The sequence below is a fragment of the Bombina bombina genome, chromosome 1 (genome assembly GCF_027579735.1).
Source record: "Bombina bombina isolate aBomBom1 chromosome 1, aBomBom1.pri, whole genome shotgun sequence".
In the NCBI taxonomy this organism is placed as follows: Eukaryota; Metazoa; Chordata; class Amphibia; order Anura; family Bombinatoridae; genus Bombina; species Bombina bombina.
In genome coordinates, this window is record NC_069499.1 from 304,829,998 (window position 1) to 304,847,491 (window position 17,494).

General features: G+C 40.6%; 1 protein-coding gene across 1 annotated transcript in view; it reads left to right on the forward strand.

The window, feature by feature from the left end:
- CLASP1 (cytoplasmic linker associated protein 1) overlaps positions 1 to 17,494 on the forward strand; it is a 905,754-nt gene that overhangs the window by 189,924 nt on the left and 698,336 nt on the right. The window contains exon 11 of the mRNA XM_053712150.1: positions 175 to 267. Coding sequence (XP_053568125.1) covers positions 175 to 267 — 93 coding nt within the window. The remainder of the gene's footprint in view (positions 1 to 174; positions 268 to 17,494) is intronic.

Sequence of the window (17,494 nt, forward strand, 5' to 3'; positions counted from 1 at the left end):
TCCCAGAAGTAATGATGACCCGTGGACTGATCACACTACAGAAGAAAGGAATTTATCAGGTAAGCATAAATTATGTTTTTTGTCAAGCCCCGTCTTCGCCACTTTGTTCTCTGGCTAAATGTGCTGTTTATGGGAAATCTGTATGTGTTCACTTTTATCTTTCTTTACTTTTAGATCTATTCAAGCAGGGATCTGGAGGAAAACATTAACAAAATCAGAGAAATTTTGTCAGATGATAAGCATGACTGGGAGCAAAGAATTACAGCTGTAAGTATCCGCTGAATAATATTACTTTATAATATTAAATAAGCTAACATTAGAAATGTAAACCTAATTGTGTTAGTGCAAACAATCAATAAGGATATAGTCCATAGATGAGCAGTGGAACTTGTTGAAAGAGGTCAGGTTCTTGTGGTAAACCTCCAAAAGAGAAGAGAACAAAATACTGAAAACTGTAAGGTACAGAAAATGGCACTCTGATTACAAGGGTACTCACATTTCTCTTGAAAGGTGTATCCAGTCCACGGATTCATCCTTTACTTGTGGAATATTCTCCTTCCCTACAGGAAGTGGCAAAGAGAGCACACAGCAGAGCTGTCCATATAGCTCCCCCTCTAGCTCCACCCCCCAGTCATTCTCTTTGCCTGCTCTAAGCACTAGGGTCTCTCTCGGGAGGGTAAAGTGAATGTGGTGTTAGAATTGTAGTTTTTATTATCTTCAATAAAAAGTTTATTTTAAATGGTACCGGTTTGTACTATTTACTCTCTAGCAGAAAAGTGATGAAGATTTCTGCTGAGAGGAAAATGATTTTAGCATGTTGTAACTAAAATCCACTGCTGTTCCCACACAGGACTGAGGAGTACCAGAAAACTTCAGTTGGGGGGAACAGTTTGCAGGGTGATCTGCAATAAGGTATGTTCAGTCATTTATTTCTAGACAAGAGTGAGATAATGCTAGAAGAGACTTACAATATCCCCATGAGGTGAGGGTAAGCTATGTTCACAGACTTAGTAAGGAATTGAATGCTTACATAACAGGGCTAATTATGCTGGTTGACACTTATTCAGGGCAATCGATTGTTTAGCTAAGGAAAATATTGTTTGCAAGACACTTTGAAAGTCCTTTTGGGTTCTTTCTGGGGTTATTACCCACATGGCTATTTTTTATTCACTTAGGAGTGATTTCTTAGGCCTCACAGCTCCGGAATAGAGTGGGAGGAGCCTAATTTCACGCCTCAGATGCGCAGTTGGAATTGCAGAGAAGTTCATGCTGCTTCACATGGAGGGTCCTGCTGCTGTTTGAGGGCCTTAGGAAGCTATATTCCCCCAAATCTGATCCCTAAGGGCAGGTAGCAAGGCTGTGGCAAGGTGCTGTAGTCATTTTAACCGGGTGTTGGCTTTAGGCTGCTCCGGTTTGGGCATTAAGGGGTTAATTGTTTTGCAACTTGTGGTGCAATCTTATTAAGGCTTTAGGTACATACTGTGAAAATTTCAAAAGGATTGCTGAATTTTTCTTAAAGGCACAGTAACGTTTTTTTCAAATTGTGTTTTTTAATTGATTAAAGTGATTTCCAAGCGTGCTTGTGTATACTACTAGTCTGTTAAACATGTCTGACACTAAGGAAAATCCTTGTTCAATGTGTTTAGAAGCCATGGTGGAACCCCCTCTCAGAATGTGTCCCACTTGTACTGATATGTCTATACACTTTAAAGATCATATTGTTGCACTTAAGAATGTGGCCCAAGATGATTCTCAGACTGAAGGTAATGAGGGTAGCCCGTCTGCCTCTCCCCAGTGTCACAACCAGTTACGCCCGCGCAAGCGACGCCTAGTACCTCTAGTGCGTCTAACCCTTTTACATTACAAGACTTAGCGGCAGTCATGGATAATACTCTTACAGCCTTCATATCTAAACTGCCCGTGTTACCTGCAAAGCGTGATAGCTCCGTTTTAAGAACAGATTATGAGCATTCTGACACTTTGGTAGCCGTATCCGATATACCCTCACAACGCTCTGAAGTGGGAGCGAGGGATTTGATGTCTGAGGGAGAAGTCTCTGATACAGGAAGGGTTCCTTCTCAGACAGATTCAGATACATTGGCTTTTAAATTTAAACTAGAACACCTCCGCGTTTTGCTTAGGGAGGTATTAGCTACTCTGGATGACTGCGACCCTTTGGTGATCCCAGAGAAATTGTGTAAAATGGACAAGTACCTAGAGGTCCCTGTTTACACGGATGCGTTTCCGGTCCCTAAGAGGATTGCGGATATCGTTACTATGGAGTGGGATAGACCAGGTGTTCCCTTTGTTCCCCCTCCTGTTTTTAAGAAAATGTTCCCCATATCTGACCCTGTGCGGGACTCGTGGCAGACGGTCCCTAAGGTGGAGGGGGCTTTTTCTTCACTTGCTAAATGCACAATCATACCAATTGAAGACAGTTGTGCTTTTAAAGACCCTATGGATAAGAAGTTAGAGGGTTTACTTAAGAAAATTTTTGTTCAACAAGGTTTTCTTCTCCAGCCTATTGCCTGCATTATTCCTGTAACTACTGCAGCCGCTTTCTGGTTTGAGGCGCTGGAAGACTCGCTCCAGACGGAGACCTCATATGAGGAAATTATGGATAGAATTAAGGCTCTAAACTAGCTAATTCTTTTATCACTGACGCCGCTTTCCAAATAGCTAAGTTAGCGGCAAAAAATTCAGATTTTGGCGCGCAGGGCGCTATGGCTAAAAGTCCTGGTCGGCCGATGTGTCGTCTAAATCCAAGCTTTTTAACATCCCTTTCAAAGGAAAGACCCTCTTCGGGCCTGAATTGAAAGAGATTTCAGAAATCACCGGGGGAAAAGGCCATGCTCTCCCTCAGGACAAGTCCTTTAAAACAAAGAACAAAGCTAATTTCTTTCATGTAATTAGCAAGAGTCCATGAGCTAGTGACGTATGGGATATACATTCCTACCAGGAGGGGCAAAGTTTCCCAAACCTCAAAATGCCTACAAATACACCCCTCACCACACAAATCAGTTTTATAAACTTTGCCTCCCATGGAGGTGGTGAAGTAAGTTTGTGCTTCGCAGCAGGCTGGAGCCCGGTTTTCCTCTGTGTGCAGTGAATGTCAGAGGGATGTGAAGAGAGTATTGCCTATTTGAATTCAATGAACTCCTTCTACGGGGTCTATTTCATAGGTTCTCTGTTATCGGTCGTAGAGATTCATCTCTTACCTCCCTTTTCAGATCGACGATATACTCTTATATATACCATTACCTCTACTGATTCTCGTTTCAGTACTGGTTTGGCTTTCTACTACATGTAGATGAGTGTCCTGGGGTAAGTAAGTCTTATTTTTGTGACACTCTAAGCTATGGTTGGGCACTTTTATATAAAGTTCTAAATATATGTGTTTAAACATTTATTTGCCTTGATTCAGGATGTTTAACATTCCTTATTTCAGACAGTCAGTTTCATTATTTGGGATAATGCATTTGAATAATCAATTTTTTCTTACCTTAAAATTTGACTTTTTCTCCTGTGGGCTGTTAGGCTCGCGGGGGCTGAAAATGCTTCATTTTATTGCGTCATTCTTGGCGCTGACTTTTTTGGCGCAAAAATTTTATTTGTTATTTCCGGCGTCATACTTGTCGCCGGAAGTTGCGTCTTTTTATTGACGTTTTTGCGCCAAAAATGTCAGCGTTACCGGATGTGGCGTCATTTTTGGCGCTTAAAGCATTTAGGCGCCAAATAATGTGGGCGTCTTTTTTGGCGCTAAAAAATATGGGCGTCATTATTGTCTCCACATTATTTAAGTCTCATTGTTTATTGCTTCTGGTTGCTAGAAGCTTGTTCATTGGCATTTTTTCCCATTCCTGAAACTGTCTTTTAAGGAATTTGATCAATTTTGCTTTATATGTTGTTTTTTCTATTACATATTGCAAGATGTCTCAGATTGACCCTGAATCAGAAGATACTTCTGGAAAATTGCTGCCTGATGCTGGATCTACCAAAGTTAAGTGTATTTGTTGTAAACTTGTGGTATCTGTTCCTCCGGCTGTTGTTTGTAATGAATGTCATGACAAACTTGTTAATGCAGATAATATTTCCTTTAGTAATGTTCCATTACCTGTTGCTATTCTATCAACATCTAATATTCAGGGTGTTCCTGTTAACATAAGAGATTTTGTTTCTAAATCTATTAAGAAGGCTATGTCTGTTATTCCTCCTTCTAGTAAACGTAAAAGGTCTTTTAAAACTTCTCATTTTTCAGATTAATTTTTAAATGAACATCATCATTCTGATTCTGATAATGATTCCTCTGGTTCAGAGGATTCTGTTTCAGAGGTTGATACTGATAAATCTTCATATTTATTTAAAATGGAGTTTATTCGTTCTTTGCTTAAAGAAGTTTTAATTGCATTAGAAATAGAGGAATCTGGTCCTCCTGATACTAAATCTAAACGTTTGAATACGGTTTTCAAATCTCCTGTAGTTATTCCAGAGGTTTTTCCCGTCCCTGATGCTATTTCTGAAGTAATTTCCAGGGAATGGAATAATTTGGGTAATTCATTTACTCCTTCAAAACAGTTTAAGCAATTATATCCTGTGCCATCTGACAGATTAGAGTTTTGGGACAAAATCCCTAAGGTTGATGGGGCTATCTCTACTCTTGCTAAACGTACTACTATTCCTACGGCAGATAGTACTTCCTTTAAAGATCCTTTAGATAGGAAAATTGAATCCTTTCTAAGAAAAGCTTACTTATGTTCAGGTAATCTTCTTAGACCTGCTATATCTTTAGCGGATGTTGCTGCAGCTTCAACTTTCTGGTTGGAAGCTTTAGCGCAACAAGTAACAGATCATAATTCCCATAGCATTGTTAATCTTCTTCAACATGCTAATAATTTTATTTGTGATGCCATCTTTGATATCATTAGGGTTGATGTCAGGTATATGTCTTTAGCTATTTTAGCTAGAAGAGCTTTATGGCTTAAAACTTGGAATGCTGATATGTCTTCTAAGTCAACTTTGCTTTCCTTTTCTTTCCAGGGTAATAAATTATTTGGTTCACAGTTGGATTCTATTATTTCAACTGTTACTGGGGGGAAAGGAACTTTTTTACCACAGGATAAAAAATCTAAAGGTAAATTTAGGTCTACTAATCGTTTTCGTTCCTTTCGTCACAATAAGGAACACAAGCCTGATTCTTCCCCTACAGGAGCGGTATCAGTTTGGAAACCATCTCCAGTCTGGAATAAATCCAAGCCTTTTAGAAAGCCAAAGCCAGCTTCTAAGTCAACATGAAGGTGCGGCCCTCATTCCAGCCCAGCTGGTAGGGGGCAGATTAAGTTTTTTCAAAGAAATTTGGATCAATTCGATTCACAATCTTTGGATTCAGAACATTGTTTCACAAGGGTACAGAATAGGCTTCAAGATAAGGCCTCCTGCAAGAAGATTTTTTCTTTCCCGTGTCCCAGTAAATCCAGTGAAGGCTCAAGCATTTCTGAAATGTGTTTCAGATCTAGAGTTGGCTGGAGTAATTATGCCAGTTCCAGTTCTGGAACAGGGGCTGGGGTTTTACTCAAATCTCTTCATTGTACCAAAGAAGGAGAATTCCTTCAGACCAGTTCTGGATTTAAAAATATTGAATCGTTATGTAAGGATACCAACATTCAAAATGGTAACTATAAGGACTATTCTGCCTTTTGTTCAGCAAGGGCATTATATGTCCACAATAGATTTACAAGATGCATATCTGCATATTCCGATTCATCCAGATCACTATTAGTTTCTGAGATTCTCTTTCCTAGACAAGCATTACCAGTTTGTGGCTCTGCCGTTTGGCCTAGCAACAGCTCCAAGGATTTTTACAAAGGTTCTCGGTGCCCTTCTATCTGTAATCAGAGAACAGGGTATTGTGGTGTTTCCTTATTTGGACGATATCTTGGTACTTGCTCAGTCTTCACATTTAGCAGAATCTCATACGAATCGACTTGTATTGTTTCTTAGAGAACATGGTTGGAGGATCAATTTACCAAAGAGTTCGTTGATTCCTCAGACAAGGGTAACCTTTTTAGGTTTCCAGATAGATTCAGTGTCCATGACTCTGTCTCTGACGGACAAGAGACGGCTGAAATTGGTTTCAGCTTGTCGAAACCTTCAGTCACAATCATTCCCTTCGGTAGCCTTATGCATGGAAATTCTAGGTCTTATGACTGCTGCATCAGACGCGATCCCCTTTGCTCGTTTTCACATGCAACCTCTTCAGCTCTGTATGCTGAACCAGTGGTGCAGGGATTATACAAAGATATCTCAATTAATATCTTTAAAACCGATTGTACGACACTCTCTGACGTGGTGGACAGACCACCATCGTTTAGTTCAGGGGGCTTCTTTTGTTCTTCCGACCTGGACTGTTATTTCAACAGATGCAAGTCTGACAGGTTGGGGAGCTGTTTGGGGGTCTCTGACAGCACAAGGGGTTTGGGAATCTCAGGAGGCGAGATTACCAATCAACATTTTGGAACTCCGTGCAATTTTCAGAGCTCTTCAGTCGTGGCCTCTTCTAAAGAGAGAGTCGTTCATTTGTTTTCAGACGGACAATGTCACAACCGTGACATCTAGGAGGGACTCACAGTCCTCTGGCTATGAAAGAAGTATCTCGAATACTGGTATGGGCGGAATCCAGCTCCTGTCTAATTTCTGCGGTTCATATCCCAGGTATAGACAATTGGGAAGCGGATTATCTCAGTCGCCAAACGTTACATCCGGGCGAATGGTCTCTTCACCCAGAGGTATTTCTTCAGATTGTTCAAATGTGGGGACTTCCAGAAATAGATCTGATGGCTTCTCATCTAAACAAGAAGCTTCCCAGGTATCTGTCCAGATCCAGGGATCCTCAAGCGGAAGCAGTGGATGCTTTGTCACTTCCTTGGAAGTATCATCCTGCCTATATCTTTCCGCCTCTAGTTCTTCTTCCAAGAGTGATTTCCAAGATCCTAAAGGAGCGTTCGTTTGTTCTGCTGGTGGTCCAGCATGGCCTCACAGGTTTTTGGTATGCGGATCTTGTCCGGATGGCTACTTGCCAACCGTGGACTCTTCCGTTAAGACCAGACCTTCTATCGCAAGGTCCTTTTTTCCATCAGGATCTCAAATCCTTAAAATTGAAGGTATGGAGATTGAACGCTTGATTCTCAGTCATAGAGGTTTCTCTGACTCCGTAATTAATACTATGTTACAGGCTCGTAAATCTGTATCTAGGAAGATATATTATCGAGTCTGGAAGACTTACATTTCTTGGTGTTCTTCTCATCATTTTTCTTGGCATTCTTTTAGAATTCCTAGAATTTTACAGTTTCTTCAGGATGGTTTGGATAAAGGTTTGTCTGCAAGTTCCTTGAAAGGACAAATCTCTGCTCTTTCTGTTCTTTTTCACAGAAAGATTGCTAGTCTTCCTGATATTCATTGTTTTGTACAGGCTTTGGTTCGTATAAAACCTGTTAAGTCAGTTTCTCCTCCTTGGAGTTTGAATTTGGTTCTGGGGGCTCTTCAAGCTCCTCCGTTTGAACCTATGCATTCGCTGGATATTAAATTACTTTCTTGGAAAGTTTTGTTTCTTTTGGCCATCTCTTCTGCTAGAAGAGTTTCTGAATTATCTGCTCTTTCTTGTGAGTCTCCTTTTCTGATTTTTCATCAGGATAAGGCGGTGTTGCGAACTTCATTTAAATTTTTACCTAAGGTTGTGAATTCTAACAACATTAGTAGAGAAATTGTGGTTCCTTCATTGTGTCCTAATCCTAAGAATTCTAAGGAAAGATCGTTGCATTCTTTGGATGTAGTTAGAGCTTTGAAATATTATGTTGAAGCTACTAAAGATTTCCGAAAGACGTCTAGTCTATTAGTTATCTTTTCTGGTTCTAGGAAAGGTCAGAAGGCTTCTGCCATTTCCTTGGCATCTTGGTTAAAGTCTTTGATTCATCTTCTTTGCATACTTTTACTAAATTCTACCATTTTGATGTGTTTTCTTCTTCTGAAGCAGTTTTTGGTAGAAAAGTACTTCAGGCAGCTGTTTCAGTTTGATTTTTCTGCTTATAATTTCAGTTTTTTTCATTATAAGATTTAAACTTTGTTTTGGGTGTGGATTATTTTTCAGCGGAATTGGCTGTCTTTATTTTATCCCTCCCTCTCTAGTGACTCTTGCGTGGAAGATCCACATCTTGGGTATTCATTATCCCATATGTCACTAGCTCATGGACTCTTGCTAATTACATGAAAGAAAACATAATTTATGTAAGAACTTACCTGATAAATTCATTTCTTTCATATTAGCAAGAGTCCATGAGGCCCACCCTTTTTGTGGTGGTTAGGATTTTTTTGTATAAAGCACAATTATTCCAATTCCTTATTTTTTATGCTTTCGCACTTTTTTTCTTATCACCCCACTTCTTGGCTATTCGTTAAACTGATTTGTGGGTGTGGTGAGGGGTGTATTTGTAGGCATTTTGAGGTTTGGGAAACTTTGCCCCTCCTGGTAGGAATGTATATCCCATACGTCACTAGCTCATGGACTCTTGATAATATGAAAGAAATTAATTTATCAGGTAAGTTCTTACATAAATTATTTTTTTCGTTCCTTTTGTAATTTCAGGAACGGCCCCGCTTCATCCTCTCCGGCTGCAAAGCAAGAGAGTAACGCTTCACAGCCCAAGGCAACCTGGAAACCTTACCAGGGCTGGAATAAGGGTAAACAGGCCAAAAAGCCTGCAGCTTCCACCAAGACAGCATGAAGGGGTAGCCCCCGATCCGGGACCGGATCTAGTAGGGGGCAGACTCTCTCTCTTCGCTCAGGCCTGGGCAAGAGATGTACACGATCCTTGGGCGTTAGATATTGTATCCCAGGGATATCTTCTAGAATTCAAGGGTTCTCCTCCAAGGGGGAGGTTCCACATTTCTCGTCTGTCTACAGATCAGACAAAGAGGCGTTTTTACGCTGTGTAGAAGATCTACATATAATGGGAGTGATCCACCCAGTTCCAATGGCGGAACAAGGGTTGGGTTTTTACTCAAACCTGTTTGTGGTTCCTAAAAAAGAAGGAACTTTCAGACCCATCCTGGATCTAAAAATTCTAAACAGATTCCTCAGTCCCATCATTCAAAATGGAGACCATTCAGACAATCTTACCAATGATCCAGGAAGGTCAATATATGACTACCGTGGATCTAAAGGATGCATACCTACACATTCCTATCCACAAAGATCATCACCAGTTTCTCAGGTTCGCTTTTCTAGACAAGCATTCCAGTTTGTGGTCCTTCCTTTCGGCTTAGCCACTGCTCCCAGAATTTTCACAAAAGTGCTAGGTTCTAAGGGCATAGCAGTGGCGCCTTACCTAGACGACATCTTAATTCAGGCGCCGTCTTTCCAAAGAGCCAAGTCTCACACGGAGATTGTATTGGCCTTTCTGAGGTCTCACGGGTGGAAGGTGAACATCAAAAAGAGTTCTCTCTCCCCTCTCACAAGGGTTCCCTTCCTAGGGGACTCTATTAGACTCGGTAGAAATGAAAATATTTCTGACGGAGGTCAGAAAATTAAAACTCTTAACTACTTGCAGAGTTCTTCATTCCATTCCCCGACCATCCGTGGCTCAGTGCATGGAGACAATCGGATTAATGGTAGCGGCAATGGACATAGTCCCTTTTGCTCGGATACACCTCAGACCACTGCAACTATGCATGCTCAAACAGTGGAATGGGGATTATGCAGATTTGTCTCCTCAAATTCAGTTGGACCAGGAGACCAGAGATTCTCTTCTGTGGTGGTTGTCTCAGGATCACCTGTCTCAGGGAATATGTTTCCGCAGACCAGAGTGGATCATTGTAACAACCGACGCCAGTCTGTTAGGCTGGGGTGCAGTCTGGGACTCCCTGAAAGCTCAGGGCTTATGGTCTCGGGAAGAGAAGCTTCTCCCGATAAACATTCTGGAACTTAGGGCGATATTCAACGCTCTTCAGGCATGGCCTCAACTAGCTGCGGCCAAATTCATCAGATTTCAGTCGGACAACATCACGACTGTAGCTTACGTCAATCATCAGTGGGGAACAAAGAGTTCCCTAGCGATGACGGAAGTAACCAAAATAATATGGTGGGCGGAGGATCACTCCTGCCAGCTCTCAGTAATTCACATCCCAGGAGTAGACAACTGGGAGGCGGATTTCCTAAGTCGTCAGACTTTTCACCCGGGGGAGTGGGAACTCCACCCGGAGGTGTTTGCCCAGCTGACTCAGCTATGGGGCACTCCAGAGTTGGATCTGATGGTGTCCCGTCAGAACACCAAACTTCCTCTCTACGGGTCCAGGTCCCGGGACCCCAAGGCGGTGTTGATAGATGCTCTAGCAGCGACTTGGTCCTTCAATCTGGCTTATGTTTCTCCACCGTTTCCCCTTCTCCCTCGTGTGGTCGCCAGAATCAAGCAGGAGAAGGCTTCAGTGATTCTGATAGCGCCTGCGTGGCCACGCAGGACTTGGTATGCAGACCTAGTGGACATGTCATTTGTCCCACCATGGACACTGCCAATGAGGCAGGATCTTCTAATACAGGGTCCGTTCAAGCACCCAAATCTAGTTTCTCTACGTCTGACTGCTTGGAGATTGAACGCTTAATTCTATCAAAGCGTGGTTTCTCTGAGTCGGTTATAGATACTCTGATTCAGACTAGAAAGCCTGTCACCAGGAAAATCTACCATAAGATATGGCGGAAATATCTGGGTTGGTGTGAATCCAAGGGTTACTCATGGAGTAAGATTAGGATTCCCAGGATATTGTCTTTCCTCCAAGAAGAATTGGAGAAAGGTTTGTCAGCTAGTTCCTTAAAGGGACAGATATCTGCTCTGTCTATCCTTTTACACAAGCGTCTGGCAGAGGTACCAGACGTTCAAGCGTTTGCTCAGGCTTTAGTCAGAATCAAGCCTGTCTCAGTTTTTCAAGGGGTTCCGTTTGAACCTTTACATTCCATAGATATTAAGCTTTTATCTTGGAAAGTTTTGTTTTTGGTAGCTATCTCTTCTGCTCGAAGAGTTTCAGAATTATCTGCCTTACAGTATGATTCACCTTACCTGGTGTTCCACGCAGATAAGTAGTTTTGCGTACCAAGCCTGGTTTTCTTCCTAAAGTTGTTTCTAACAAGAATATTAACCAGTAAATAGTTGTTCCTTCTCTGTGTCCTAATCCTTCTTCGAAGAAGGAACGTCTGTTACACAATCTTGATGTAGTTCGTGCTTTAAAGTTCTATTTACAAGCAACTAAGGATTTCAGACAAATATCCTCCTTGTTTGTTATCTATTCTGGTAAGAGGAGAGGTCAGAAAGCGACTGCTACCTCTTTCCTTTTGGCTGAAAAGCATCATCCGTTTGGCCTATGAGACTGCTGACCAGCAGCCTCCTGAAACAATTACTGCTCATTCTACTAGAGCAGTGGCTTCCACATGGGCTTTAAAAAATGAGGCTTCTGTTGAACAGATTTGTAAGGCAGCGACTTGGTCTTCACTGCATACTTTTTCCAAATTTTCCAAATTCAATACTTTTGCTTCTTCGGAGGCTATTTTTGGGAGAAAGGTTTTGCAAGCAGTGGTGCCTTCTGTTTAAGGTACCTGTCTTGTTCCCTCCCTTCATCCGTGTCCTAAAGCTTTGGTATTGGTATCCCACAAGTAAAGGATGAATCCGTGGGCTGGATACACCTTGCAAGAGAAAACAGAATTTATGCTTACCTGATAAATTACTTTCTCTTGCGGTGTATCCAGTCCACGGCCCGCCCTGGCATTTAAGTCAGGTAAACATTTTTTTTTTACAGTCACCACTGCACCCTATGGTTTCTCCTTTTTCTTCCTAACCTTCGGTCGAATGAGTGGGGGGTGGAGCTAAAGGGGGAGCTATATGGACAGCTCTGCTGTGTGCTCTCTTATCCCACAATATCCCACAAGTAAAGGATGAATCCGTGGACTGGATACACCGCAAGAGAAAGTAATTTATCAGGTAAGCATAAATTCTGTTTTCTCAGTGCTATAACTAAGCTCTTCGTGAAAAGACAGGCAGGTTTAGAGCCCCATGGCTACTCCAGACAGAAGCATGAACTCTGGATAAGCCTAGAAAATATTTATTAATAAAAGCAAAAAAGGACATTTACTCAGACTACTAATCATATTGAATTATAGAAAATGGCAAACTGTGACCTCTTCTTCCGAGCATAAGCACACTATATATTGTGTGCACTGAAAGCCACAAGGACGATAATACATTAAGTCCAGTCACACAAAAGATAAACTGTCCATGAAGTCCTGTGAAACAATCCAGCGTACGTTTCTCTGTATTAGTACAGCTTCCTTGAAAAAGCTGTACTAATACAGAGAAAATTATGTTGGATTTAGTGCGCACAATATATAATATTGTTTATGCTCAGCTGAAGGGGGTCACAGTTTCTATTGTATATATGGCCACATTATTAGTAGTCTGTATATATGTCCTTTTAAGCTTTTATCAATAAATATTGATTTTATGCAGGTGGTGATAGTTCACAATCCATTACTCCTTGGAATTACCCCAAGAGCTCTATACAACCCCTCCAACCTCACAGATATATCAGTCTTGTCTTTGCCTCCGCTGGAGGAAGGTGAAGAATGAAGATATGCATATGAGAGAAGGGCTTTCAGTCTATGTTGAGGACTGTTTTACCCTCAGAGTACAGTGTTTGTCAAAGGGATATATATGGGGTATGGCTAGAGACTCTCTTCATCTCATGAGAAATTCTGTCACAGACCTTCCAAAGTGGTCGCAGGGACTTGTCTTTTACCTCCTCTTATGGATGTATTATATACTTCTATTCCATAACCTCTGCTGATATGTTTCAGTACTGGTTTGGCTATCTAATTTAGATGAGTGTTTCTTGGTAAGTATCTTACTTTGTATTTATTTGACACTCTTGGGCATCTATATTTTTATATTATTTCTCTTTCTTTCCTAAGATATGGTGAGTCCACGACATCATCAATTACTGTTGGGAATATCACTCCTGGCCAGCAGGAGAAGGCAAAGAGCACCACAGCCTCTGTTAAATGGAGTAGGTGAAGTTTCGGTGTCTGAAGAAAATTGGATTTCTGTTGCTACAAGCAAGTTTTTGGGTATTGGCTGTACTCCACGTCAATCTCTTCAGTAGAGAAGTGGTGGCTTTAAAGCAGTTAGGAACTTGTAATGTGAGCCTTACTGCGTTTTACTAACATGTTGCTGCCCTAGTACAGAAAGCCAGAGTAGGTTTACTCTGTTCTTTCTTTTTTTACACAAAAGTTGAAAACGTGTAGAAAGGAAACCAGTTCCAGCACACAGCATCACCATGTTCTTACTGGCCAATAAGTGTGTACACTAAGACTCCAAGGACCACCATTGTCGGAAGCCCAAACAACTGCAGGAGCAGACAAAGGTGAATCTATTCCGAGTAAGCGGTAGGAGTATCAACGTCATCGGACCGTTTGCACTTCAAATTTTGAATCCGCGCACTCCAGGGAGGAGCTGCAGGGATATGCTCCTGCAAAACTCATACGATCCGGTTAGCTCTGACGACGGTAATACAACCACAGTGAGCCGGGACATGCAGGGTAAGCAAAATCCCTAGATCCTAAGAAGACCTACTGGGTAAGTGACCATCTTACACACCTTCATGAACTTTGTAACACAGAGGAATTTCCAAGACCCATCGGTACACTTTTTCACACTTATTTAGTTCAACTACTTATTTAGTTCAACTGCATTAACCATAAGAACTGAATAGCTGTAATAATTATAAGGATTGTCTCAAGGGATTGGACTATTCTAAACATCTCAGCCCATAGGCATTGCCGAAATAAGGTGCAAATATTGGAATCGCCTAACAGTTTGCAAGTTTTATATATTTTTAATCAAGCAGCTGCCAAAAACTTTTTGGTTGATGCGTTTTTTGTCGACAAATTTTGACTAATTCCCCCCCCCCCCCCCCCTTTTTTTTCCCCAGTAGCCACACTGTGTCAAGTTCTATTTTTATAGTTCCTGTTTTATTATATTGTATTGTTTTGTATTTGAACACTGGTGTAACACTCATATATGTTTTAGGATGTTTTTAACATTAACGTTAATATTGCCAGATTAATATTGTGAGAAATAAAATTCTTCATTTCTTTCATGTAATTAGCAAGAGTCCATGAGCTAGTGACGTATGGGATATACATTCCTACCAGGAGGGGCAAAGTTTCCCAAACCTTAAAATGCCTATAAATACACCCCTCACCACACCCACAAATCAGTTTTACAAACTTTGCCTCCTATGGAGGTGGTGAAGTAAGTTTGTGCTAGATTCTACGTTGATATGCGCTCCGCAGCAGGTTGGAGCCCGGTTTTCCTCTCAGCGTGCAGTGAATGTCAGAGGGATGTGAGGAGAGTATTGCCTATTTGAATGCAATGATCTCCTTCTACGGGGTCTATTTCATAGGTTCTCTGTTATCGGTCGTAGAGATTCATCTCTTACCTCCCTTTTCAGATCGACGATGTACTCTTATATATATATATATATATATATATACCATTACCTCTGCTGATTTTCGTTTCAGTACTGGTTTGGCTTTCTACAACATGTAGATGAGTGTCCTGGGGTAAGTAAGTAAGCTTATTTTCTGTGACACTCTAAGCTATGGTTAGGCACTTTTTTATAAAGTTCTAAATATATGTATTCAAACATTTATTTGCCTTGACTCAGGATGTTCAACATTCCTTATTTTCAGACTGTCAGTTTCATATTTGGGATAATGCATTTGAATTAATCATTTTTTCTTACCTTAAAAAATTTGACTTTTTCCCTGTGGGCTGTTAGGCTCGCGGGGGCTGAAAATGCTTCATTTTATTGCGTCATTCTTGGCGCGGACTTTTTTGGCGCAAATTTTTTTTTCTGTTTCCGGCGTCATACGTGTCGCCGGAAGTTGCGTCATTTTTTGACGTTTTTTTTCGTCAAAAGTGTCGGCGTTCCGGATGTGGCGTAATTTTTGGCGCCAAATAATGTGGGCGTCTTATTTGGCGCTAAAAAATATGGGCGTCATTTTTGTCTCCACATTATTTGTCTCATTATTTATTGCTTCTGGTTGCTAGAAGCTTGTTCACTGGCATTTTTTTCCCATTCCTGAAACTGTCATTTAAGGAATTTGATCAATTTTGCTTTATATGTTGTTTTTTCTATTACATATTGCAAGATGTTCCACGTTGCAACTGAGTCAGAAGATACTTCAGGAAAATCGCTGCCCGGTGCTGGAGCTACCAAGCTAAGTGTATCTGCTATAAACTTTTGGTATCTGTTTCTCCAGCTGTTGTTTGTATTGCATGTCATGACAAACTTATTAATGCAGATAAAATTTCCTTTAGTACTGTTACATTACCTGTTGCTGTTCCGTCAACATCTAATTTTCAGAGTGTTCCTGATAACATAAGAGATTTTATTTTTAAATCCATTAAGAAGGCTATGTCTGTTATTTCTCCTTCTAGTATACATAAAGTCTTTTAAAACTTCTCTTTTTTCAGATGAATTTTTAAATGAACATCATCATTCTGATACTGATAATGGTTCTTCTGGTTCAGAGGTTTCTGTCTCAGAGGTTGATGCTGATAAATCTTCGTATTTGTTCAAGATGGAATTTATTCGTTCTTTACTTAAAGAAGTATTAATTGCATTAGAAATAGAGGATTCTGGTCCTCTTGATACTAAATCTAAACGTTTAAATAAGGTTTTTAAATCTCCTGTAGTTATTCCAGAAGTATTTTCTCTCCCTGATGCTATTTCTGAAGTAATTTCCAGGGAATGGAATAATTTGGGTAATTCATTTACTCCTTCTAAAACGTTTTAAGGAATTATATCCTGTGCCATCTGACAGATTAGAGTTTTTGGGACAAAATCCCTAAGGTTAATGGGGCTGTCTCTACTCCTGCTATATTTTTAGCGGATGTTGCTGCAGCTTCAACTTTTTGGTTAAAAGCTTTAGCGCAACAAGTAACAGATCATAATTTTATAGCATTATTATTATTCTATAACATGCTAATAATTTTATTTGTGATACCATCTTTTGATATCATTAGAGTTGATGTCAGGTATATGTCTCTAGCTATTTTAGCTAGAAGAGCTTTATGGCTTAAAACTTGGAATGCTGATATGTCTTTTAAGTCTACTTTGCTATCCCTTTCTTTCCAGGGTAATAAATTATTCGGTTCTCAGTTGGATTCTATTATCTCAACTGTTACTGGAGGGAAGGGAACTTTTTTACCAAAGGATAAAAAATCTAAGGTAAATTTAGGTCTAATAATCGTTTTTGTTCCTTTCCTCACAACAAGGAACAAAAGCCTGATCCTTCATCCTCAGGAGCGGTATCAGTTTGGAAACCATTTCCAGTTTGGAATATATCCAAGCCTTATAGAAACCCAAAGCCAGCTCCTAAGTACCCATGAAGGTGCGGCCCTCATTCCAGCTCAGCTGGTATGGGGCAGATTACGTTTTCTTCAAAGAAATTTGGATCAATTCCGTTCACAATCTCTGGTTTCAGAACATTGTTTCAGAAAGGTACAGAACTGGCTTCAAGTTAAGGCCTCCTGCAAAGAGATTTTTTTCTTTCCCGTGTCCCAGTAAACCCAGCAAAGGCTCAGCATTTCTGAAATGTGTTTCAGATTTAGAGTTGGCTGGAGTAATTATGCCAGTTCCAGTTCTGGAACAGGGGCTGGGGTTTTATTCTATCTCTTCATTGTACCAAAGAAGGTCAATTCCTTCAGACCAGTTCCGGATCTATCAATATTGAATCGTTATGTAAGGATACCAACATTCAAGATGGTAACTGTAGGACTATCCTGCCTTTTGTTTAGCAAGGGCATTATATGTCTACAATAGATTTACAGGATGCGTATCTGCATATTCCGATTCATCCAGATCACTTTTAGTTTCTGAGATTCTCTTTTTAGACAAGCATTACCAGTTTTGTGGCTCTACCGTTTGGCCTAGCATCAGCTCCAAGAATTTTTTCAAAGGTTCTCGGTGCCCTTCTGTCTGTGATCAGAGAACAGGGTTTTGGTATTTCCTTATTTTGGACGATATCTTGGTACTTGCTCAGTCTTCACATTTTCGCAGAATCTCATACGAATCGACTTGTGTTGTTTCTTCAAGATCATGGTTGGAGGATCAATTTACCAAAAAATTCTTTGATTCCTCAGACAAGAGTAACCTTTTTAGGTTTCCAGATAGATTCAGTGTCTATGACTCTGTCCTTGTCAGACAAGAGAAGTTTAACATTGATATCAGCTTGTCAAAACCTTCAGTCACAATCATTTCCTTTGGTAGCCTTATGCATGGAAATTTTAGGTCTTAGGACTGCCGCATCGGATGCGATCTCCTTTGCTCGTTTTCACATGCGACCTCTTCAGCTCTGTATGCTGAACCAATGGTGCAGGGATTACACAAAGATATC